Raw genomic sequence first — 25794 nt, forward strand, 5'->3', positions numbered from 1 at the left:
GTAATGAGTTACAGGGTAAAGGCTGAGATGTTACCAAATCGCAGTCTGCTCGGAAATGAGTCCCTGTCCATGAGTCCTTGTTCGAGAGCATCAAAACCGTGATGTAGCATGGGTCAATTGTGACTGACTGATCTACAAATAATATTGAGTAGTTCTTTTGTAGGTGATTTGACTAGTCAGTCTTGACTCACCTTTAAAGTCGACTACAATGTTGAAAGCGCCCATAGAGTTTGGTCACGTTACCCTGCTCAGACATTGGATGCATCCACCAATGGTTGCGTACCAGGTCATCAACTGTGCTGTCGGACACCAGATTGCTATAACATATGGTACTTAAAATACCTATCCAGGCGTTGTAAAATCTGGCATGCATCATCAACGCCTGGGCAGAGGAACAAGCCCCATGTTTGTAGGAGAAATGGCGCACTCATCACCGCTTTGCTACAATTCTCTGTCGGGAACAGTTGGGATGTGTTAATCTGGAAAACATGTCATCCTTACTAGGTGGTGATGATGGCATTGCTTAACATACATGAATAGCATTTCTCAAATGGTGGTGATGACATTATGAAACAGTAACGTTACACAACTTTGTTCACAAGGTTACCATATAGGCCTCCCCATCTAGCCTGGTCTCATATCTGTATGACAATGACTGACAAGGAGTTGGCATGATAGCACAAACAGACTGACCCTCAGGCAGCTTCCCATCAGCTAGTGGCTAACTCCTGAAGTTGTTCATATCTGATGTTGACTAGTCCTTTTTTCTTGCATTTAGATCATGCAGGCAGCGTTGATGGGATTTATCAGGCTGTCAGATATAAATCATGAGCCTTAGCCCATTTTAGGCTAATTGAAAAAAACGAAATCATAAAATAGGTTAGGACTAGGCAAAACCTCATAACGACTTAATTTGACAGAGCCGGCAGAGAGATCAGCCATCACAATAATGAATGTAGACCTACTGCACTTCTAATAAAAGACAGTGTTTATTCTATAAAAAATGTCACAATCATACAGTGTAATAATTTAAGCAGTCTATAAATACAAACGAAATGGACAGGAACAGATGAAGCAGTAAGTTCTGATAGGGTTGTGCAGTCAGTATGTGGTTATTCATAAGTCATTTTTGTATAAAACATCTGAATGCTAAACAAATAACATGTAAACAAAACAAGAAATCAGAGACTTTAATCTGCATTCACAAATCCATTTCTCTTTATCTGCATAGTTACTGCAGAGTCCCAAGCTTCAGATCATTGTTAAAAGCCATAATGGATACCACAGTAGGTGTGTTTGTGTGTGTGTTTGTGTGTGTGTGTGTGTGTGTGATCAATCAAAAGTTCAGGCACTGCAGGTGGAGTGTACTCCTCCAGCCAGGGGTTAGGGGTGAGAGGTCAAGTTCAGTCCACTTCTGTCATGCCACATGGCCTCCTGAACTCCTGACCTCGCTCGTGGATCCATTTGTTGGACACTGGCAACAGATAAAAATAAATGTATGTCAGTCTCAATTCAGTGTCAGTCTCAATTATCTCCAATGTGTGACACTAGGGCTCTGTTAAAACCTACAACTACCAGGAAGACTCCACTCACAGGTAGATGCTTCCTATTCTCAAAGTGCGGTGCCTTCAGAAAGTATTCATACCACTTGACTTATTCCACATTTTCTTGTGTTACAGCCTAAAATCCAAATGGAAAAAAAAATAAAACTCACCCATCTACACACAATACCCCATAATGACAACGTGAAAACATGTTTTTAGGAATTATGGCAAATTTATTGAAAATGAAATACAGAAATATCTTATTTACATAAGGATTCACACCCCTGAGTCAATATTTTGTAGAAGCACATTTGGCAGCAATTACAGCTGTGAGTCTTTCTAGGTAAGTCTCTAAGAGCTTTCCACACCTGGATTGTGCAACATTTGCCCATTATTATTTTCAAAATCTTCAAGTTCTGTCAAATTGGTTGTTGATCATTGCTAGACAATAATTTTCAGGTCTTGCCATAGATTTTCAAGTATACTGAACAAAAATATAAATGCAACATGCAACAATTTCAAAGGTTTTACTGAGTTACAGTTGATATAAGGAAATCAGTCAATTTAAATAAATTCATTAGGCCCAGATCTAAGGATTTCACATGACTGGGAATACAGACATGCATCTGATGGTCACAGATTCCTTAAAAAAAGGTAGGGATCAGAAAACCAGTCAGTGTCTGGCGTGACCACCATTTGCCTCATGCAGCGCGACACATCTCCATCTCAGAGTTGATCATGACTTTCTGAATGCACTGTATACACACACACACACACATATATATAAATATGTGTATGCAACAAATAACATTTAATTTGATGTATTGTCCGGCTGAAAGGTGAATTCATCTCCCAGTGTCTCATGGAAAGCAGACTGAACCAGGTTTCCTCTAGGATTTTGCCTGTGCTTAGCTCCATTCCGTTTCTTTTTTATCCTGAAAAACTCCCCATTCCTTAACGATTACAAGCATACCCATAACATGATGCAGCCATCACTATGCTTAAAAGGTTAATTGCTTTGCCACATTTATTTTGCAGTATTACTTTAGTGCCTTGTTGCAAACAGGATGCATGTTTCAGAATATTTTTATTCTATACAGGTTTCCTTCTTTTCACTTTGTCAATAAGGTTAGTATTGTGGAGTAACTTCAATGTTGTTGATCCATCCTCAGTTTTCTCCTATCACAGCCATTAAAAACTCTGTAACTGTTTTAAAGTCACCATTGGCCTCATGGTGAAATCCCTGAGTGGTTTCCCTCTTCTCTGGCAACTGAGTTAGGAAGGATGCCTGTATCTTTGTAATGACAGGGTGTAATGACCATCCTAAAGTGTAATTCATAACTTCACCATGCTCAAAGGGATATTCAATGTCTGCTTTTTTTATTTTAACCCATCAACCAATACATGCCCTTCTTTGCGAGGCACTGGAAAACCTCCCTGGTCTTTTTGGCTGAATCTTTGTTCACTGAAATTCACTGCTCGACTGAGGGACCTTACAGATAATTGTATGTGTGGGGTACAGAGATGAGGTAGTCATTCAACACTATTATTGCACACAGAGTGAGTCCATGCAACTTATTATGTCACTTGTTAAGCAAATGTATTTAGGCTTGCCATAACAAAGGAGTCGAATACTTATTGACTCAAGACATTTCAGCTTTTAAGTTTAATTACCTTGTAAAAATTTAGAAAAAATAATATCACTTTGACATTATGGGGCATTGTGTGTAGGCCAGTGACAAAACATCCCAATTTAATCAATTTTAAATTCAGGCTGTAACACAAAAAAGTAAAGGGTTGTGAATACTTTCTGATGGTACTGTAAGTGTATGTGCAGGCAGACTTTCTATGTCATTTGCTCAAGCCATGACACCCACCATCTCAGATTGTTAGAAACAGATAAGATAAGCATTCCTTCAACATTATTTTGTTGAAATATAATTTCATCGTTGAGAAATTAATCTAATTGATTGCACCCAAATTGGCCATTTTATTTGATAGGATTCATATAATATTCAATAAATATAGTACCCAACCTCCGATTTGGACCAAACTTCTTCTTACCAATGAGTAAGACATGAGGAATCCAAAAATGGTTGCTAAGAGAAGGCCAACAACATTTATTTCATGGAGAACTGGCTTGACTTGTATGACCACATAATTTACAGTATTTTCATCATGAGCAATTTGGGTGCAATCAATTATCTTCATTTCTCAAAGATCAAATTATATTTTGACAAAATAATGTTTCAGGAATGAAAATCTTATCTGTTTCGAACTACAGAAACGATTTCAGAACAATCTGAGATGGTAGGTGTCAAAATCCTCTTTCTTGTGCTTTTTGATATGGAACGACCCTGCAGTAACATTGTTATGAAGGTTTGATTGCAGCCTACGTGAGAGATACAATAGAGATACATACAAGGAACACTGACTAGAAAGTAGTCAAAGAAACACATCAAATGACTGACACCAATGAATGTATTGATATTGAGATTAGAGGCTGCTTGTGTGTTTTGGATTAAACTCTCCATCCAACTCACCCCATTTACTTCCTACTAACACAGGACAGGCAGCGTGTCTGGTCCTGTAGTCTCCCGCTCCGCTCCTAAAGAGGTTGTACCAGAAGACTGCAGTTCCCTGTGGACACACATAGAGGAGACATACCCTGTTCAGCACATGTAAGTCACCACTGCATTGACATGATGGACCACTATAAGATATTGTGTGCCCTATCAACCCAGGGTTACATATATTTGATGAATAGGGCCAGGAGTTTTCCCTGACCATGTGACCCGACCAGGAAAATCTAGAGCCAAGAGTTTTTCCTGACCAGGTCACATGGTCAGGAAAAGCTCCTGGCCCTATAGTGATGAGGGCTGTACTTGTGTAAGAGTAGGTAAATGGTTTGTCTCTCACCTTTTTGGGATAGATAGCTGCTCCAAAGTCTGGGAACACAGTTGCTCCTCCCGCTTCAACATCACTCATCTGTCAGGGAAAACAAAACCCTGTCAGCTGGCTTTACTGATATATAGTAACTGCACTTATGAATTTACTATACTGTAAGAAATGTGTACTGACTTTACAAGGATACACTGTTATAACAGGTGTGTAATGATACAAGTTACAGGTAGCCTATCAGTTAGAGAGGGGACTCAGCAACCGGAATGTTGCCAGTTATAATCCCAGGTCTGACGGTATCAAATCCTACATGACATTGCTTGTTGTTGTGCCCTTGAGCAAGGCACTTAACCACCCATAACAACTGTTCCATGGGCGCCCAGTGTGGCAGCCCCCTGCTCCAACCTGTATATGTATACATGTGTCTTTCAGAGGGGTTGGGATAAAGCAAAGTTACATTTCTATTGGACCATGTGTACAATTGACGAATAAAGTGATCTTAATTGAAAAATAATAATAATAGCAATGTAAAGACTACTGAAGATCTAAATAAGTGTCTTGAAAGTCTTGAAACTATGACAAATTGTTTAATGACACTAAACATAATATGTTTATCATACACCATTATACTATTATACACCAACACCAAGTCCATAAGAGCCAGCCATTCAACTAGACAGAAGTGCAGTAGAAAAATGAATCATCCAAAAGCGCTGTAGTTCTGCAAAGCATGGCATTCTTCTCTATTTACACACTCACATCATGCATTATATTGTATTAGCATGGACCAAGAAACGAGATAGCATGTTATGGGGTAGGGGGTACAACACACCGCAATATGCACTGAAATTGACAGACAGAGACTCCAACGGTAAATGTCCAGTATTTTATCACGTTTCATCCGACAACCATCTACTAGGTTAGTGATGGTATGAGTATGCGGTAACACTGATTGTCAGATGTTTGACAAACATGGAAATGTCAATCAATTGAAGTCCAATATTCAAATAGAGGTCATGGATCTGCCAAAAACAAACATTATACAAAATGGAGACCCAAAAAGAAGAGTCCAAATCTATATCAGTAACTGCTACTGTAAATTGCTACTATAAATTGACAGCAGCAACTGGTTACGCATACTTACGTAATTTAAAAAAGTAGCCACACGATTTCCAGTGCCTAATGTTTTGAAAGCATCAGGTTCATCTTTCTATGAAGATAAAATTTGAGAGTAAAACACAAGTTGAACACACACAGAGACATGTACTTACGTAGTTCAGGAAGGTAGCAAGTCTATTTCCATCGACCATGATGTCCTGAGGACGCTGCAACAAATGTTTATAACTTTTAACCCAGACTGAAATGAATAACTCTAGGATCCCGCCACTAGGGCCCTATAACTAAATTGATTATTAACATCTGTTTGACTTAACATAGTTACTGAAAATCAGTGAGGCCTAACCAATTTCACAAAATATGAGCAACTATTGAATATTTAGTGTATCGAAAATAATATAATATTGAATAATTAGATGATTAGATTATATGGATATCTTTTCATGAAGTCAATTGATGCTTTGTGCAGCTCCCATGAGCAACACTGGGAATCATTAGAGCTACTGTCTACAAGTGGGTGGTGACCCCGGGCATCTTGAGTGCACAGTCTGAAACCTTCCAGACAGAAGAAATATACACACAGTACTCACTATAAAAACTTCAACTGTGCCCGAGGTTAAAAATGCAATCTTCATCCTGCTGTGATCTTTTTGACAAAAACTTAAAATAAAACAACTTCTGAACGTGTATTGAATGTGTTTTTAAAGAACATAACTCAATCACCACATATCAAAGGCAGCATGCATGGAAAAACGTGATTATGTGTGAAAATGTGATGATTTATATTATTACTAGAAAAAGTATTCTCCTTCTAGGAATATGCATCCCTAGATGCGTCCCAGAGCCCTGGTCAAAAGTAGTGCACTATATAGGGAATATGGTGCCATTTGAGATAATACCTAGGTCTCGTTTGGCAATCTGCCATATAGGAATTCAGGGCCTCTCTTAAGATTACATACTATTCTAGCAGTGGATGATCAATGATATGGAGAACCCCCTGCCAAAACTTTATAGGTCCACATTTGTCTTAGACAATGTCTTGCATGTTGACAGCTAACACTGTCAACAGCGCAGCGGTAAATGTGTGTGCTACGGAAGTAATTTTTTATCACAAGTCAACATACACGGGAAAACATACTTCTCCATAGAACCCAGCAGGATAAACCATTGCATGCCTGTTGCATCCCTTTTCAGATGCAACAGAGAGCAATTTTAGTCTGTCTAGAGGTTACCCTTACCCTGGAGAAATCAAAATGTGGCTCATATTGTCCTCCGACCCCGTAGTTAGCAATCTGTTCAGTGAAAAGAGAAGAAGCTGAATTATTTGACAACATCTGAAGCTTAAGACTAGTCACACAAAACCAGGTGTCTGTTAAAAATGTCATTACAGTTTCACAAATAGTGAACAGGGGTATTCTAGCAGTGAGCCACCAGAAAATGGTATCCAGTGTTAGGTAATATGCGTGTCTAACAGGTAGAACGCATGTACGGTCCTATATAGTATGTGGTGTGTACCTGGAGTAACTCGGCAGTCTGCGTTGTCAGACCTGTGATGTCCTCTATCCTCTGGTTGACACGCTCAATAATAGGGTCCTCCTCCCCCTCCAGCCAGGCACTGAAGGACAACACATCCACTGACTCGACATAACAACAACACTCATTCACCCAGAGATTAAGCATAGCTAAACATGATCCACAGAGGGCGCCAAAACCCTGCTTACCCATAATAACTCACCTTTTTGATACCCTGTAGTTTGCTGTGGTCAGAACGCCTGTTTTTGGGTCTCGAACAGTAGCTCTTGCAAGCTATACAAAGATATACAGACAAGTATAAATAAATATTGACATACAGTATTTGTAACATTTCATTTTCCTTGGACATTCACCACCTTATGATTATGTTTCAATACTACCACTAAGACATACAGTATAGTATTATATCTAAAAATAGAGATAATCTGCGAGGTTATAGTGGCCCTGCTGGTACTGTTTACTGCTCCTCTTACCCTGGGCTTGGCCAGCTCCTTAATCTTCTCAATTTCTGAGTCTGACAGGGCGTTGAGGTAGCGGACGATATGTGGGCTGTCCCACTCGTCCTCCTCCTTCATGGGCTGGAGCAGCAGGCGAGGGTTCCTGTTTCCGTCATGGTAGCGGCAGTACAGCCGGCTGCGCCTCTCAGTGGTCTGGATGGGGTGGGATGGGTTGAGGGTGTGGGAGTTAGACAGGAATTCACATCTCCTCTCCCAAACCCTGTTAAGTTACCTCACATCACCTCTCTAAAAGTTCCCTCACATTACCACTCAACATACGGAATAAATAACAGTGTCGTTTTTAGACATCCCCCTTCTGACACCATATCATGTAAATCCCTGTCTGCTAATGCACTCTTGTCAACTCCATATCACTCCTTGTCAAGGAGTTGACATGATAGCACATACTGGGACCAGGCTACATCTCATGCTCCTTACTTATAAAACCCTATCTGTGTGTTATACGATTCAGTCAGTCTCACCATTTTGACTCCCTCTCCCCTGCACAGGCCCTCATAGATCTCCCTCTCAGGCAGGGAGTCCTTGGGTCTCTTGTAGGTCCCCAGCTGGATGGGCTCCTCTGTGGCCGGCTCCTGGACCTCCTGGTTCAGCTCCTTCAGCTGCTTGGACAGCAGCTTCTCAAAGTAACGCAGGTTGCCTCCTGCCCTCTGGTGGCTAGAGTCTGTAAGGACACCATGGGTGTTGCAGTTCGGCAGATTAAGAGGACATGGGGAATATGAGGGAATTGTGTGATGGCATGACACAATTCAACAACGTTTAACTCTCATCAATGGTTTGAGTGAAAATAAACTGTCTCTCTGTGTGATGCTACTATAACCAAACAAAATACATCAGTTTTGAGTACCAAGGGAAATAGGCCTAAACACTTACATTGAATGTCTGAAATAAGATGCCCACTTGTGGTCTTTGGAGCCAGTTATTTCAAAATTGCTATTACATGTAATGGGATGAGAGGCATGATAAAGGATTTAATGCAGTATAGCAAAAAGGCATTCATTTATTTTAGTTAGGTCCAGTTGTCTTTTCAGTTGGAATTACAGGAACCGCTACAACAAACATTTTATACCAACTCCCTAGTACGGCATTTCCCTTTGTCTACTTCAAAGGCTTTGAAGAGTTAAAAGTAGCACGTTTCCTGCCACAATCACACTGGGAATTGGGGTCACAGACAGCTGTAAAAAAGATACCAACTACCCAACAATATGTTACTCTAGCTAACTACAGTAGCTAATGTTATTATTTTAAATCTGATTCTTTACTTGGTAAATATGACAGTGCTGGTAGATCTTCCTAGTTGTTGACCTTGGGCTCGGTCCATTTAACTTCACATTCAAACAAAGTAACCAGAACTCCATAATTGCAGCCTTTAACAGACAACAACATCCCTGATGCAGTTCAAAATAGTAAACCATGACCACTCTTTGGGTTACACCCTGGAACTCTGGACGTATACGAGAGGTTTTGAGAGGGTGATTATGTTAGAATGTGCGAGAATATGAGAGTATTTGAGGAAGTGTGAGTGTGTTAATGAGAGTGAGAATGTGTGAGGGAAAGTGAGAGTAGAAGACATTGAGAAAGTGAGAATGTGTGAGAGAGGGTATGAGAGAGTGCGAGAGAAAGACATCTCTCCTGTTGTCAAACACCCCTAATAATCAGCTCCTGGATCTAAAACAGCAGTATGTCATGTGTGTGTCCTACCGATGGCCACTAGGCGGCGTGTCAGCTCGATGGCACGGGGCAGGTCTCCCATCTGGTAGACGGAGTAGCTGAGATAGTCCAGGACATCAGCCTTGGACACCACGTGCTCCTCCCCTGCATCAATCTGCTTGAGGGCCTGCTGCATCCACAGCACCGCGTGGTAGTAGTCTGCCTCGTTGTACGCCGTCTTCCCCATGTCGTAACAGTCATCCACTGTCAGGATGGCGTTGTGGTGCATCCCTGCAGGTATAGTATAGTATAGTGTACCATTTTGTCAATACAGCACCATTCTGCTCTGTTTGAGGTTTCCCGGTAATAACTGTTTATGATTTGTTTATCAACTGTTCATGAGGTTACTCCATGAGAGTGCTCCATAAATCCATAATGGTGTTATGATACTGTAGTGTATGTTGCTATAGCAGCAGTAAGAGGGTCATATCAAAACACTCTGCTTTTGCAACCTTTTTCTGACAGAGTTCCCAGACTTGGTGGGGTGTGCAATACTAGGATAGGATGTACGTTTGTCATAAAAGATAGTGAATGTGTGGCCACAGCATTTGCTGTTGGTATCAAGACTGTTCTGTTTGAGCTTGCATTTCTGGAGAGGGTAGACATCTGGCTGGAAGAAATAGAAACCGATCTCTGCAGTAGCACTTAGCGGTCTGATAGTGCTGGGAGGGCAGGCTGAGAAATGCTCAGCTCACACACTGTCTATATCCCAAATGGCACCCTATTCCCTATATGGTGCACCACTTCTGACCTGGGCCCATAGCGCTCTGATCAAAAGTAGTGCACTATGTAGGGAATAGGGTGCCATTTGGGATGCAGCCACTGTGATAACACATCTGGAGCCTTCTGGAATCTTCCTTGGCAGGGTTTGAGTGACTGTTCACACACAAAGAGTAGGGATGAGTCAAGGAGAGGATAGAGCCTCACCTGGCAGTTTGCCGTTGGAGAAGCTCTCTGAGTCCAGTTTGTACGTGTCCTGGAGACGCATCAGAGCCTTGGCAGCACCTTTCTCATCCTCCTCGTCAGGGAAGAACTGCCTGTGTACTGTCATGTTGGAGATGAACACTGAGGAGGGAACACAGTGATAGAGACACAGAGTGAAGCAGTGAAAAATTATTCAAATCTTGTGAATCAAATGCAGCGTCCCAAATACTACCCTATTCACTACTTTTAACCAGGGATTTGATAGGGACTTTGGTCAAACGTAGTGTACTATATAGGGAATAGGGTACCATGTGGGATGCAAACAAAGAGTCAAAGGCATCAAGGCATCAAGCACAGAACATCTGCAGTGGAGTTGCCTGGTGTGGACTGCTATGATGTGTGATAATGTAATGTGTGAGGTTAAGATAACTAGAGAATGTAAACTGTGATGCTAGCCATGCATAGGCTAAGAGCTCTCCAGGGACACACAAGGGAGACTAGCTGATATAATTAAGCAATAAGGCACGGGGGAGGGGGGTGGTATATGGCCAATATACCACGGCTAATGGCTGTTCTTATGCACGATGCAACGTGGAGTGCCTGGATACAGCCCTTAGCCGTGGTATATTAGTCATATACCACAACCCTCGAGGTGCCTTATTGCTATTATAAACTGGTTACCAACTTAAATAGAACAGTAAAAATAAAATGTTTTGTCATACTCGTGGTATGTGGTCTCATATACCACAGCGTTCAGCCAATCAGTATTCAGGGATCAAATCATCCAGTTTATAATGATAATTACTCCAGGTATTCCATTTAGCCAATGTTGGTAGGTCCACACATACACACAGCTGCATGGCTGTGCATACTGCATACAAAGATAAAACATACACACAAGACAAAAGACACACACAGACACATACACACACACTGTAGATGTGGCCAATGTAAACAGAGGAAAGATGCAGCTGCACATGAAAGATGACAGCCTGTGTTCTCTCTCAGCTCCACTCTACTCTGCAGATGTGGGGGTGGAGCAGGATGGATCAGAATTGGCCTCACACCCTCTTTTCCACAAGCCTCCTCAAACCCACACACAGAGGAGCTATATAGAAGCTGTAACCTCTCCCTCCCTCCGACCCTATCGTACCGTCTGAGGGGTCCTGCAGCACCAGGCTCTCCAGCTCGGACCACTCCGTGTTGAGTCTCTTCATCAGCTTGTAGGCGTTGACGGGGTGGGCCAGGTAGCCCTCTGGGTCTGAAGTGGAGGCACGAGTCAGCACGTCCAGCTTGTTAGCCCAGCTACAACACAGCACAGCACAGGGAAGGAAACAGTCAGGTTCAGTATAGTAGAGAATGATCTCCAATCGTGCTACAATCTGATTTTAGATCATTTCTCAAATGGGCCTATTCTGTCTAGTCTTATTTTGGCAAATGAACATAATTGAAAACAAGGCTATCAAAGTCGTATGGTTACAGAGTGTAATGTTCACCTTTTCACAGCAGCAAGTTTGGACTCCTCTGCTTGAATATATTCTTTCAGGGACTGAACCAACTCCTTCTCTGTGTATATCAGGTCTGTCATTTGACCTAATGGAAAGTTGAAAGAAAAAGGGCCATGTTGAATATGAAACTGGAAATGACTCATTAAATGTGTTATAGACTACTGCACACCTTTGTAATAAATGTGTTAGGCAACCAGGTCAAGTATTTTCCTAAGGGAAAGTGGTGGACGTAGAATATGCTTTGGTTTAATTGTCTGTAAAATAAAGTTACCTCACACAGACTTTAGTAAGTAAAAAGTCTCCACCTGTAGCATTCTCTGCTGTGATTGTATAGAATTACCGGTATGTGTCCAACCACACAGCATTCTAAATACCCATGGTTCTTGGGGTAAGGGGGCGGGAATGCTGCTGTGTGCAGAAAACAATTCCATAGCAACGCTAGACAGTTAAGAGTGAACTCAATGCGGTTGCCAGAAGGAATAGCAAAACAGCTTCAAGCAAGATTTATATCTTAGGGTAATGGCAGCCAAAGTAAGTATATAAGATACTTGCCTAGTTACTGATATGTGTTGTATCAAAACAATGCTTAATGAGGCTGCTTAAACTATGTGAAATCCATGGAGTATGCTGTAAACTATCCGAAGCCTAAGTCTGTAGCAGGTGTTTCCTTCATTTGATAGCTATGCTGGACAGATGTGAGGAGAGTTCAGAGACTTAGCTAATTGTTTTCCAGATCACTTTTAGAAGCCTGATGAACACTCTGGAGGTTTTGGCGAAAGAAAGAATGTCAGTCAACTCTAAGACAAAGAGGCCCAGGAGGCCGGGGGTGTAAAGCTCTCTCTTCTCAATAGCATACTGTCCACAGCAAATACAGCGGAATCAACATGCTTGGAAAGGCAGGAATCCTGAATTCAATATCCTATAGACTTAAGAATTCTAAATGAGATGATTTATGACAGGAATTAGGGCATGCAAGAACTAAGGATGACTGGTGTCATGTCAGACATACAAGGGTAAGGGTATTGGCCTACTTATAGAGTTGTAATGGTAAAGGGTGCCTACAGAGGCTTAATCGTATAGCCATATAGTACATGGGTATAGGTTTACCTATAGAGGTGTAGACTTCAGCCTGAACGCTCCAGAAGCAGCAGCAAACCAGAGCCAGGGCTAGGAGAGACAGGTGTTTCCTCATTGTACTGGTAGATAAGACCTGCAATGACATCACACAATCACATCAATTGGTCATTCAATTCAATACAATACAACTTTATGTATCCCCTCAGGGGCAATTAAGACAGGCAAGTCAGTCATATCCTTTTTAATGATCCACACAACAAATTACATTAGGCTACTATATTATCAGAGATGTGATACTGAAACAATTTTTAAACAGGCAATGTCTTCATTATGAAAAAGCATGCGGTGCTGTGTGTTCATAGTTTCCAACAGGCTTTTTCCTATTCTGTTAGCCATTACCCACCAGCTGGGAGGCCCTGTGCGGTCTGGTGGTTTGTCATCTGAGTCTAAAAATGGCTGCAAAAGCAAAACCGAGGGCCTCCATTGGGGCTGGCCCGCCACGTGACTAATGAGAAATGATGACTCATAGGGTTAATCTATATTTTTGTTGATCATAGGATCTTAATTTGATCACCCTGTTGCAGGATAACTTTCCTGCAACGCAGGACATTTTTTACTTGTAGTGTATTTGAGGTTTTAAAAGACTTCTGATGTTTGAAATGTCCACTTTGAAATTTCAGACTTGATTTTCCCCTTACAAAAAATTGGTCAACCCATAGAAAAATGTCCATTCATTATAATCCACATAATAATTCACATTTCCTGTTGCTGCAGGATGATTTTCCTGCTGTAGCAAACAGACTCAAATTAAGATCTTACATCTGTAGCAGAGCATTGGAGGAGAAGACTCATAAATTCCCTGCTAAAAGGGGGCAGGTAGCCTAGCGGTTAAGAGTGTTGGGCCGGTAACCGAAAGGTCACTGGTTCAAACCCCGAGCTGACTAGGTGAAAAATCTGTCAATGTGCCCTTGAGCAAGGCACTTAACCCTAATTGCTCCTGTATGTCGCTCTGGATAAGAGTGTCTGCTAAATGACTTAAATGTAAAATGTCTGGTTACCAACTACAGTATGTCTGGGTCATGGGTTAGGGGACAGGGGACAGGGCAGAGTGTATTAGAAAGCTGCCACATCTGCTTCCTTAATGGTTAAGAAGTCTGTAAACTTGTCTGGTTCACACATACAGAGGAATTACAGTACTTGGTCGATAGAAGTAGTGTTTCGACAAAACAACATTTTCCACTTTTTCTTTCCTGTATAAAATCCCAAATACTGTTGACATAGACACACATGACATACTTCAGAGAGAGAGTTTACAGTGAGGTTATACAGGGTGTGAAGCAGCATTGTACAGAGCGTCTGTTTCTAAACTCTCCCTAGCTGCTTCACCACATCATTCCTCAGTGATGACTGTTTACTGCAGGTCTGTCTAATTAAGCACAGCTCACTTCACACTACGTCTGAACCACTATACCCATTGCTTCTCCTTAATCCAGCTCTAATTTTGGATTATCACCAATGACCTGCTGAAACACAGTGTGATACCTAACTGTCAAACAGACCTCATTTGAAGCATACTAAGCATCTGGAGAAGAATACGACTAGCCTAATTTATAAGTGATTGTGTCAGATTGTGATTGAAATGTGCAAGTTTTGACAATAGATAAACATTTTCTTAAATATTTGTCACTAGTCTTACATTATGCTTCAAATTGTTTATTACTATGCTATACCTTTGAAAGTGAAACACTGATAGAGGAGGGCAGAATGTATGGATAGATTTGTGCAGAATATGCCATGTTTTTGCAAATCGTCGTTTTTATCTAAATAAAACCAATCCCTTGAGCCTTTCCAGATGATGAGTCAACAACATTTTTGTGAGGAATGGAGAAAAACAGTCACTTCCCAGAAGAAGAGATCCACCAGGGACAATGACAGATGCTAGGAGAAAAGAGAGAGGAGGAGGAGCTGACTTCGAGCTAAAGCACTACCTATGTAGCTGACGGTGACAGTCTTTTTCAAATATCACTTTTTTTTTAATGCAAAAAGGTAAAGAAATTGTGGAATTTGATACATTCATGATAAATGCAGATATTTGGTTAGAGAGCAGCATACCATTGCTAAATGGTATTTACCAACAAATGCCTGAACTAGTGGGTAGATGTGGAATTGCTGAGTAAGTGAATACTGTGCACTGTGAATTCGGCGCCATCCTCCCACGCATCTCCCTGCCTCTAGTTCTTCTGACCTCCCACTCCCAGTTTTGCCAGTCATGGGTTAGTCCTGCAGTTCTGACCATTGGCAGGGTTTCCCCTATATTCATTTAGCAGCGGCTGCTAAATTGTTGCCACCGCTACAAAAAAAGATGATGTAAGTGTTGCCACCGCTACCCTTGCCAACACTGGTATTGAAAGGACAGAGAACAAAGTGTGCAGTAGGAGCTTACTTTGAAGAGCATAGTAAAGGTTTCTGACTGAGAAAACAGGAAATGTTTACTCAGCAGATGCCTCCATCTGGGGAAGGGTCTACTGCTGTTGGAGCTCAGCTGAAAGAAGTTCCATGGAAGAGCATCTGGCTTGTACAAGTTATGGTTGTCTAGGGCCAGTCAGATTCCAAAAGGGGAAATCTCAATTTCACAAGTCCAATAAGAGAGTAAATCATACACTACCTTACTCTTTGTGTACTGATAAAAGTGAAAATACTACAGTACATTTTGCATTAATACTAACAGGTTTATACTGTATCATATTTCTTTCAACTTAACATTGGCCTCTGGCTGGGATGAACTCACAGTGAAACTGTTGTTGTGTAGAAATCTCAAGTTAATCAGTGAAGCTGGATAAAGGACCTGATCATGCACAAACACCCTCCCCAGGCTGAGAACATGCCGAGACAACCCACCCAAGCCTCAGACTTCACCTTTCCAGATTTCTGTCATATCCTAATGTTAACTCATTCCTCACAACACACTGCTAGAACATACAGTTGAAGTCGGAAGTTTACATACACCTTACCAAATACATTTAAACTCAGTTTTTCACAATTCCTGACATTTAATCCTAGTAAAAATTCCCTGTCTTAAGTCAGTTAGGATCACCACTTTATTTTAAGAATGTGAAATGGCAGAATAATAGTAGAGAGAATGATTTATTTCAGCTTATATTTATTTCATCACATTCCCAGTGGGTCAGAAGTTTACATACACTCAATTAGTATTTGGTAGCATTGCCTTTAAATTGTTTAACTTGGGTCAAACGTTTCGGGTAGCCTTCCACAAGCTTCCCACAATAAGTTGGGTGAATTTTGGTACATTCCTCCTGACAGAGCTGGTGTAACTGAGTCAGGTTTGTAGGCCTCCTTGCTCGCACACGCTTTTTCAGTTCTGCCCACACATTTTCTATAGGATTGAGGTCAGGGCTTTGTGATGGCCACTCCAAAACCTTGACTTTGTTGTCCTTAAGCCATTTTGCCACAACTTTGGAAGTATGCTTGGGGTCATTGTCCATTTGGAAGACCCATTTGCGACCAAGCTTTAACTTCATGACTGATGTCTTGAGATGTTGCTTCAATATATCCACATAATTTTCCTTCCTCATGATGCCATCTATTTTGTGAAGTGCACCAGTCCCTCCTACAGGAAAGCACCCCCACAGCATGATGCTGCTACCCCCATGCTTCACGGTTGGGATGGTGTTCTTCGGCTTGCAAGTGCCCCCTTTTTCCTCCAAACATAACAATGGTCATTATGGCCAAACAGTTCTATTTTTGTTTCATCAGACCAGAGGACATTTCTCCAAAAAGGTACAAGCTTTGTCCCCATGTGCAGTTGCAAACCGTAGTCTGGCTTTTTTATGGCGGTTTTGGAGCAGTGGCTTCTTCCTTGCTGAGCGGCCTTTCAGGTTATGTCGATATAGGACTCGTTTTACTGTGGATATAGATAATTTTGTACCTGTTTCCTCCAGCATCTTCACAAGGTCCTTTGCTGTTGTTTTGGGATTGATTTGCACTTTTCGCACCAAAGTATGTTAATCTCTAGGCGACAGAACACGTCTCCTTCCTGAGCGGTATGATGGCTGCATGGTCCAATGGTGTTTATACTTACGTACTATTGTTTGTACAGATGAACGTGGTACCTTCAGGTGTTTGGAAATTGCTCCCAAGGATGAACCAGACCTGTGGAGGTCTACAATTATTTTTCTGAGGTCTTGGCTGATTTCTTCTGATTTTCCCATGATGTCAAACAAAGAGGCACTGAGTTTGAAGGTAGGCCTTGAAATACATCCATAGGTACACCTCCAGTTGACTCAAATGATGTCAATTAGCCTATCAGAAGCTTCTAAAGCCATGACATCATTTTCTGGAATTTTCCAAGCTGTTTAAAGCACAGTCAACTTAGTGTATGTAAACTTTTGACCCACTGGAATTGTGATACAGTGAATTATAAGTGAAATAATCTGTCTGTAAACAATTGTTGGAAAAATTACTTGTGTCACGCACAAAGTAGATGTCCTAACCGACTTGCCAAAACTATAGTTTGTTAACAAGACATTTGTGGAGTGGTTGAAAAACAAGTTTTAATGACTCCAACCTAAGTGTATGTAAACTTCCGACTTCAACTGTACATATTTAAAAAATTATCTAAAATGTGACCAAAGGACAATATTCAGAGAGTATTTCAAAACCCACACAAAGCAGGCTATTTGATTGTCAATGATTCTTACTTATGTAACAATGTAAAAATGCACAAAAAAACTATTTAGAAACTATTTCAAAATGTAGGTAACCTCTCTCAATAAGATTTAGTAAAGACTAGGCCTGACACAAAATGTTTTAATAGTAGCCTACTTTGACAAAAATTCAGTGAATACAATGAGTACTAGACAGAGACAGATAAGAGAAGATACAAAACACAATAACAGGTCAGCGACAATAAAAGATTTGTAGGACAAATTCATATTTCACACTGTCACTTTATTGTTTGCATTTAGCCTACAACATGTCATGGAACTTCTGGAAGCACGGCCCCATCCCGCAAAGTGGCACAGAACACGTAGAGCACCCAAAGGAGGTTTCTACACATCTCCCACTCTTTGCCCTGCGTCCACTCCGGATGCACAACACACACTTCTCTTGCGCCTTTAAACTTCACCTGCTTTCAAATGAGTTACAGGCTGTGTGGTCCAGAATGAACTAAATAACATCCTGAACTAAATAACATCCTGAACGTGCCTCCAATCAAAACAGGAGACCATTCTGCCTTCCAAGAGTTCTCCCTTGCTGTCCAATCCTTGACCTCAATACTCCAATCTGTTGAAGGAGAAGACAGGAACGAGCTGAAATGTGGCTCCCACGTGGACAGACTCCTTGGCAAGCTTCCAGCCTACCTCAGAGACAGTTTCATCGAACATTGTTTGAAGAAAGGCATCCTGAAAGAGGGCTCGAAATGCACCTATGCCCTCAAAGAGCTGGCAGCATGGTTGCAGGTGAAGGCGAGGGTAAAGAGCATCACTCACCAGGCCTCAATCTCAGCCGCTGCCTCTGGGGTAAGGAAGGAGTTTGAACGGCCAAATCCCACTACCATGTACTTAAGTAGGGAAGCCGGGAAGGAACCCGGAAGGGAGGAACCCAGGAAGGAGGAACCCGGGAAGAAGGCCTTTCTCAAGAGCAAGGACATCAAATTCCAGCCCTACTGCCCCTATTGCAATAGTAAGGGGTACTTCCTGGGTTTATTCCCCAAGGTACAAAAGCTCACTCGACCCCAATTGAAGGCCTGGATAACTTCAGGTGAGCGACGCTACAAGTGTGCCCGTAGCCATAAAGCGGAGACCTGAACATTGAGGAAACCCTGAAACAGCTGTAAGGAAATCCATCTCACAGTGTTGCATGATGTAATCCCCAAGCACCGAAGGAGCAGTGTATGCTCAGGGTAGGAGCCGCAAAGGAGCTCTACTCGACCAGCCTAACTGGTCTCCAAGGGTCATGTTGAAGGTGGTAAAGGACACCCTGCAAAGCGAAGGGAGGAGCATGGATACATTTGCCGTTCTAGATGATGGGCAGCTTAACCTAAAGGGGACCCCCAAGACGCTTAACCTCAGAACGGTGCGACATGATGTTATCCAAGTGAAGGGCTCTGCCGTGACTTTCTGCATTTCACCTTCAGGACAGAGGGACGTGGCCTACAACATCACAATGCCTTCACGACAGATGGCCTGTATCTCGCACAGCTCTCCTGCCCGGTGAGTGTTCTACAAGAGCAATATCCTCATCTCAGAGGACTGCCTCATCCCAACATGGCCAGGGCTGCGCCACTCATCCTGATTGGGTCAGACTACCCACACCACGTCACTCCGACCGAGCCTATACGAGCTGGACCAGAAGGAGGGCCTGTCGCTGTCCATACATCCTTGGGTTGGGCTGTGCAGGGTCCAGCCCATCTACTTCTCTCCACCCAAGCTGTACAGTCACATCAAGTCCTCTTCACCAGAAGCAGTCCAGCTCCATCTCCCTGTCCGGCCACTGAGCTCCTTCGGAATGTGGAGATGCTCTGGAAGATGGACACCTTCCCCAACCGGAAGCTAAAGGAGGTTACCCGCTCAAAACATGACTCCTATGCATTAGAAGTCCTGGAGAAGCACACCACCACCACTGAAATGGATGGAGTTCAGAGGTATGCAACCCCACTACTACGGGTGCCCAACCATCCTCCTCTGTCAACCACAACATGGGCTGTACTCCCCCTACTCCGTGGGAAGGAGTGAAGAACCTTGAGCTTTCTGAAGTTCATAACTGGGAGATTCATAACCTTGTGAAGGCAGGATGTCACCAAAGTGACAGCTCATGAAGAGGGGAACCCACTCAGCGAATCCTGGTATCTCCCTCACCATGTTATAAAGCAACACAGTGGGAAGTACCGACTTGTCTTCAACTGTTCATTCGAGGCTCCTCGTCAAAGCCTGAATGACTGTCTGCTCCCTGGGAAAACCTAAGGTCCTTCCTTGCTCGGTGTCCTTCTCCGGTTCCGGCAGCATTCCACAGCTATCAGTTTAGACATCAAAGCCATGTTTCATCTGATTCATCTGCTGCCTTCTGCCACCGCACTGCTCCGGTTCATATGGCAAGATATGGAACGAGATGCAGAGCCCACAATCTATGAATGGCAAGTACTCCCATTTGGCACCACATGCAGTCCTTGATGTGCCATATACCCTCTGCAGAGAAACGCCCGGGAGTACCCAGACAGTGACCCAGAAGACTGGGATTCAGTGGAGAATGCCTACTATGTAGATTACTGCTTACAGAGCCTCTCATCTACTGCTGAAGCGGAATCACTCCTTGACAAAGTCCGGAATCTCCTGTCCAAAAGGGGATTTGAGGTCCGACAGAGGGCCAGCAACACAACAGAGGTTATTCAGCACCTCCCGCCAGGACAAGTAGATTTGAACTATGGCTGTCGCAGTCTGGCATCAACCCACAAGAGCCCACTCTAGGACTGAGATGGAGCTGCATACCGGATACAATGGGGTACAAGCACCGCTCAGCCCTGTGCACTGAAATCCCCTCGGGTATATCCTGCCTTGCACAACCCGGGCCAAAGTCTTAGTCCAGGACCTGTGGCAGACCAAGAGGGACTGGGATGAACCAATCCACCCAGCTAACCTAGTGGAAAGATGGATCTGTTGGGAAACAGAGTTATCGGAGCTCTCCAAATCCAAAGTCCAGATGCCAAGATGTTATGTGCCACCCTTTGCTGACCAACTAGGATCAAGCCGGGAACTTCATGTGTTATGTGACACTTCAGAGCGGGCTTATGGCTTATGGAGTGGTTTCCTATCTCTGAGTGGAGGATGATGTAGGCCAGACCCATGTCTCCTTTGTCATGGCCAGGTCCAGGGTCATACCCAAGAAGCAGTTGTCAATGCCTAGGCTGGAACTCAACGTTACCCTTTCTGGAGCCCAGTTGGCCTCCACCTTGCAAGCCGAGGTCACCTTGCCAATCCAAAGGGTCATCTACTGGGGTGATTCTACCACGGTACTGACCTAGCTCAAGTCGGAGTCCTGCAGGTATAAGGTGGTTGTCGGAACTCGCATTGCAGAAATTCAAGACCTAACGGAAGTCAATGACTGGAGGTATGCTGACAGCGCAAACAATCCTACTGATGACATTACTCGTGGTAAAACTCTCCAGGAACTGGCACAATCCCAAACACTGCAGGATCTGATCGCAGCCACCAACCAGACCTCAGATGGGGTGGCTTCCATACCCACCTCCCTCACTGCAGACACTCCTCCTGCATCATGCTCAAGCAGTCAGCTTCTCTGAGGAGCTAAAAGCTCAGAAAGCCGGTAAGGAAGTGGCTAAGGATGGCCGTCTTCTCTCTCTTAACCCAGAGTACAACCAAATACTCTGAATGATCAGAGTCGGAGGGAGGCTGCGCCAAGCAGAAGTCTTGGATCCCGATGCTATCCATCCAATTATCCCCGACTCCAGACACCCTCTCACCAGCCTCCTCATTAAGAGTTATGATGAGAAGCTTCTCCACCCAGGGCCAGAGAGAGTCTATGGGGAGATGAGGCGGAAGTACTGGATACTTGGAGGACGAGGAGCCATTCACAAGCACCAATACGCCTGCATTGAGGGACAGAGACGGCGGGCCAGAGCAACTTTGTCCAAAATGGTGGATTTTCCCCTTGCTTGCTTGCACCTCCTCAAACCCCCCCTTTACGATCAAGCTAGGTTGTCCAGTGGAGAAGCGCTGGGGCATTCTGTTCAGTGCTTGACAACTAGATGGGTCCACCTGGACCTACTGGAGAGTTTGGAAACTTCAAGGCAGGAGAAGCCAAGTTGGAGGAAGCCTTCCAAGCAATGGAACCAACCCTCCAGGATCAACTGATGGACCAACAAATCTCCATCAAATTCAACCCTCCAGGAGCTCCTCATTTTGGAGGACCATGGGAGCGAGAGGTCAAATCGGTGAAGACAGCCCTACGATTCGTTCTGGGTGACCAAACTGTCACTGAAACCATATTGCGGACCGTGCTGATAGAGGTGGCAGGGATACTGAACTCCAAACCCTTGGGATATCTCTCTGCAGACATCGCTGACCCAGATCAGGTCACACCGAATCTGCTCTTGATGGGGCGCAGAGACGCCTCATTTCCTCAAGCCATGTATGCTGATACAAACCTCATCGGCAGACGCCGGTGGCGGCACAGCCAGATCAGATTCATTCGGGATTACCTACTAAGCCTACAGCACAGAGTGAAATGGCGGAGAGAAACGGCCAGCCTGGACACTGGCCAAGTAGTAATGATAGTGGACCCTCAACTGCCTCTGCCTCCTGGCCGGTGGGCCATATCACCAAGACCATTCCTGGGACCGACAGTAGTGTTAGATCAGTGGAGATCCAGGTAAAGAACCGGACATACACTACCAGTCAAAAGTTTGGACACACCTACTCATTCACGGGTTTTTCTTTATTTTTACATAGCAAAATAATAGTGAAGACATCAAAACTATGAAATAATACATATGGAATCATGTAGTAACCAAAAAAAGTGTTAAATAAATCAAAATATATTTTATATTTGAGATTCTTCAAATAGCCACCCTTTGTCTTGATAACAGCCTTGCACACTCATGGCATTCTCTCAACCAGCTTCATGAGGTAGTCACCTGGAATGCATTTCAATTAACAGGTGTGCTTTTTCTTAAAAGTTAAGTTGTGGAATTTATTTCCTTCTTAATGCATTTGAGCCAATCAGTTGTGTTGTGACAAGGTAGTGGGGGGGTATACAAAAAGATAGCCCTATTTGGTAAAAGACCAAGTCCATATTATGTCAAGAACAGCTCAAATAAGCAAAGAGAAACGACAGTCCATCATTACTTTAAGACATGAAGGTCAGTCAATACAGAACATTTCAAGAACTTTGAACGTTTCTTCAAGTGCAGTCACAAAAACCATCAAGCGTTATGATGAAACGGGCTCTCATGAGGACCACCACAGGAATGGAAGACACAGAGTTACCTCTGCTGCAGAGGATAAGTTCATTAGAGTTACCAGCCTCAGAAATTGCTGCCCAAATAAACGCTTCACAGAGTTCAAGTCACAGACACATCTCAACATCAACTGTTCAGAGGGGACTGTGTGAATCAGGCATTCAAGGTCGAATACCAGTGCCCAACATCAGTGCCCGACCTCACTAATGCTCTTGTGGCTGAATAGAAGCAAGTCTGCGCAGCAATGTTCCAACATCTAGTGGAAAGCCTTCCCAGAAGAGTGTGTGTGGGGGGGATTTTGGAATGAGATGTTCGACAAGCAGGTGTCCACATACCTTTGGTTATGTAGTGTATATGATTTTGGGATTAGTCCGAATATCACACATGGCAATTTCCTATGGCTGGATATGGACTCATTCGATATCCAGAGCTATGTGACATCCTATTTTCACTCTTCATGTTGACAATACGTACGATTTCTGATGCATTTCTGAGTTTTCAGCACATGCTCAATAATTTCACAAATATGAAATCCATATGAACATATCATTTTTGAATTCCCTCTGGATATCATTCATGGTATGGCCGGATATGGACTCATTAGATATCCTGAGATAGGCCTTTGTGGACATATTTTTTCTCAATATGTTGTCAAGTACTAACAGTAGGCCTACATAGCATATTTTCTCAGGATTTTTTTATGGATTTTGATATGCTAAATAAGGACCATTTCTGATGCTTATTTGAGTTCTGAGGTCATGCTCAATAAATTGACAAATATTAAATCCATATAAATCTTTCAGACACTATAATTTTGTATTCCCTCTGGATAAAAGTGTTCACTAGTTACCACAGTCACAAAATCATAAACCCCGCCTATTTCTACAATTTATCTTCTTAAAATCTGATTTTAAACCTACCCCACCCCTAACCTTAACCACACTGTTAACCTTATGTCTAACCTTAAATTAAGACCAAAAATCTTATTTTTGTCATGACTTTTTACTATATAGTCACTTTGTGGCTGTGGTAACTAGCAGGGGTTGGTACCGGTTCAGGGAACAGAACCAAAAACCTGAAAATAATTACATTTTTCAAGGAACAGAAACTGAACCTGGAACGAAAGTGATCCATACTGTAACGGAACATAAACATTATTTTAAAAGCATGGGAACCGGTTAACGTTCTTTTACATTCCAGGCACTTTTTTCTAGTGTTGGGATTGGAACTCTGGATTTGCTATGCTGCATTTATTTAAACAGAAAAAGCAGATATGCTTTGGAAATAGCAACTTGGATTAAATATGTTTGCCTTTCCGTGCCTTGTATAGCCTACTACTGAATATGGTGCAAATGTATGCTCAGATATGTCACCTTCATGTGAAGAAGTGCTATGATTTCAGCGCCTGAACAGGAAAAATTATTTGGGTGCTGGACATTTCATAACTCGGATTTTGCCCATTTTCGATCAGACATAAAATGATGAAACATTAAAATATCCATGATTCACATATCATGTAAGGATATCTATTGAAATAAATCAGGTCAGGTAATGACTACAGATATGATACATTTATGAAAATATGTGTATTTGTTCATGCCTATGTATGAAGGCTTAGATATGTCAGCATGTTGACACATACCCTTTCCGGAGTTAGAATATTCTACCAATATGCATCAGGAGCGTGTCTTGAACGTACCTCACCCCAAATATCTCCCTGGATTCATACTGTAGCAGGGAGATTTCAGAGGTCCGGATTGGATGCATGTAGAAACTATCCCATTACAGAGAATATCATAGCTCTGTATACGAAATTAAGGACATGCTTATCTGGAGCATGTCTACTCCTTATGTCTAATTAAATGTCCGAAATATATTGATAAAGATATCCCCTGATATTGACCCTTTTCGCTCAGTCTTCCCACTGGGCAAAAACGGGTTGAATCAACGTTGTTTCCACGTCTTTCAACCAATAAATCTATGTGATGACATTGACATTGAATCAACGTGGAAAACTGATTGGATTTGCAAAAAGTAATTAATGTAAGGGGTGGGGAATTTCACATTGAATTCACGTAAGCTGACAACTCAACCAAATGTAAATAAAAACAAGAAATTGAACTGACGTCTGTGCCCATGGGTTCTTGCTACAGTCATTCACTCCGTTACAATGCCAGTGGTCAGCCAAGACAGCGACGTTTCTAGAAATCCCCGTTTGAACACATCAGGGTATTGTGAAAAAGTTGTTTTGAAAAATAATAAAAACAGTTCAGAGAAAGGTGACTGCCAATGTTATGTTTTAAATACATATTGCCTACCTAGCCCTCAAAATCCTGAAGTTATAATGGCATTCTGCAATGTTGACTAAAACTGACAAAACTTTATGTCAGCCGTGATACGTTGTTGTTGCAGCTACAGTTGCCAACAAGGCAGGTAAAGCAAGCGTATGCGCAAAAACGAGCATGCCAGCATAAGGCCTACCCAATTCACGATTTAATTCAATTATTTGGCAGAAATGTCTGGTTTAGTATCAATAATGTCCCAAAAGGGGGCAGTTGTTATTGACTACAATAGGCCTACACATCATGTTACAGAAATTACATGCTGCGCTCCTCTGTGCAGCACACATATATCATGACAGTATGCATCTGGAACATTAAAATGTATATGTAAACTTACCTTTTCGTTCCCTTGTGATTGTAAAATAATCCTACACCTTTAACAGCATGAGAAAATATATTGAAGACGCCCGAGGTTAGTGATCTGCAGAGATTTTTTTCGCTGCCACGTACAGACACTGGTAAAAAAAAACTTCTACAAAATGCGCACGACATTCTGGGACCCCTCAGCTACAACGGTGGTCTTCGCATTACAACAGTAGGCTAAATCAGAACCATATAACTTGGCTTCTGATGGCAACCATAAAATAATGGCTATCATGTTGCACCTGGTAGGCAGGTCCTTATTACCAA

The 25794-nt window shown here is 42.5% G+C and overlaps 1 protein-coding gene and 1 long non-coding RNA gene across 4 annotated transcripts in view; one reads left to right on the top strand and one right to left on the bottom strand.

Annotated features, from left to right (window-relative positions):
- Window positions 1-965: 965 nt before the first annotated feature.
- On the bottom strand, window positions 966-25633 carry LOC121574015 (prolyl 4-hydroxylase subunit alpha-2). 3 transcript variants are annotated; one of them, XM_041886525.1, is made up of 16 exons: window positions 25502-25633; window positions 12859-12961; window positions 11740-11836; window positions 11397-11548; window positions 10247-10384; window positions 9311-9550; window positions 8074-8273; window positions 7568-7744; window positions 7297-7367; window positions 7077-7176; window positions 6800-6853; window positions 5717-5770; window positions 5590-5655; window positions 4464-4532; window positions 4088-4184; window positions 966-1474 (listed from the first exon to the last, which is right to left on the bottom strand). In XM_041886525.1, the coding sequence occupies exons 2-16, from the start codon at window positions 12941-12943 to the stop codon at window positions 1404-1406; spliced, it is 1671 nt and encodes a 556-aa protein (XP_041742459.1). In that variant the 5' UTR covers window positions 12944-12961; window positions 25502-25633; the 3' UTR covers window positions 966-1403. The 3 variants fall into 3 exon arrangements, with proteins under 3 accessions (XP_041742459.1, XP_041742457.1, XP_041742458.1); XM_041886523.1 differs by lacking the exon at window positions 5717-5770 and having other exon boundaries at window positions 25502-25632; XM_041886524.1 differs by lacking the exon at window positions 5590-5655 and having other exon boundaries at window positions 25502-25632.
- The window catches only part of LOC121574017, a 42053-nt gene continuing 28472 nt past the window's right edge, over window positions 12214-25794 (top strand). The window contains exon 1 of the long non-coding RNA XR_006002135.2: window positions 12214-12282. This is a non-coding gene — a long non-coding RNA (uncharacterized LOC121574017). The remainder of the gene's footprint in view (window positions 12283-25794) is intronic.

Source organism: Coregonus clupeaformis, chromosome 9 (genome assembly GCF_020615455.1).
Source record: "Coregonus clupeaformis isolate EN_2021a chromosome 9, ASM2061545v1, whole genome shotgun sequence".
NCBI lineage: Eukaryota > Metazoa > Chordata > Actinopteri > Salmoniformes > Salmonidae > Coregonus > Coregonus clupeaformis.

Bases quoted from the DNA above. Each gene is read 5' to 3' on its own strand.
- LOC121574015 (XM_041886525.1), bottom strand. From the start codon at position 12,943: ATGAGGAAACACCTGTCTCTCCTAGCCCTGGCTCTGGTTTGCTGCTGC. The intron at 7,745-8,073 runs GTGAGACTGACT...CACCCCATCCAG, and splicing joins GGGGAGAGGGAGTCAAAATG to ACCACTGAGAGGCGCAGCCG. The intron at 4,185-4,463 runs GTGAGAGACAAA...GTGTGTCCACAG, and splicing joins CAGCTATCTATCCCAAAAAG to GGAACTGCAGTCTTCTGGTA.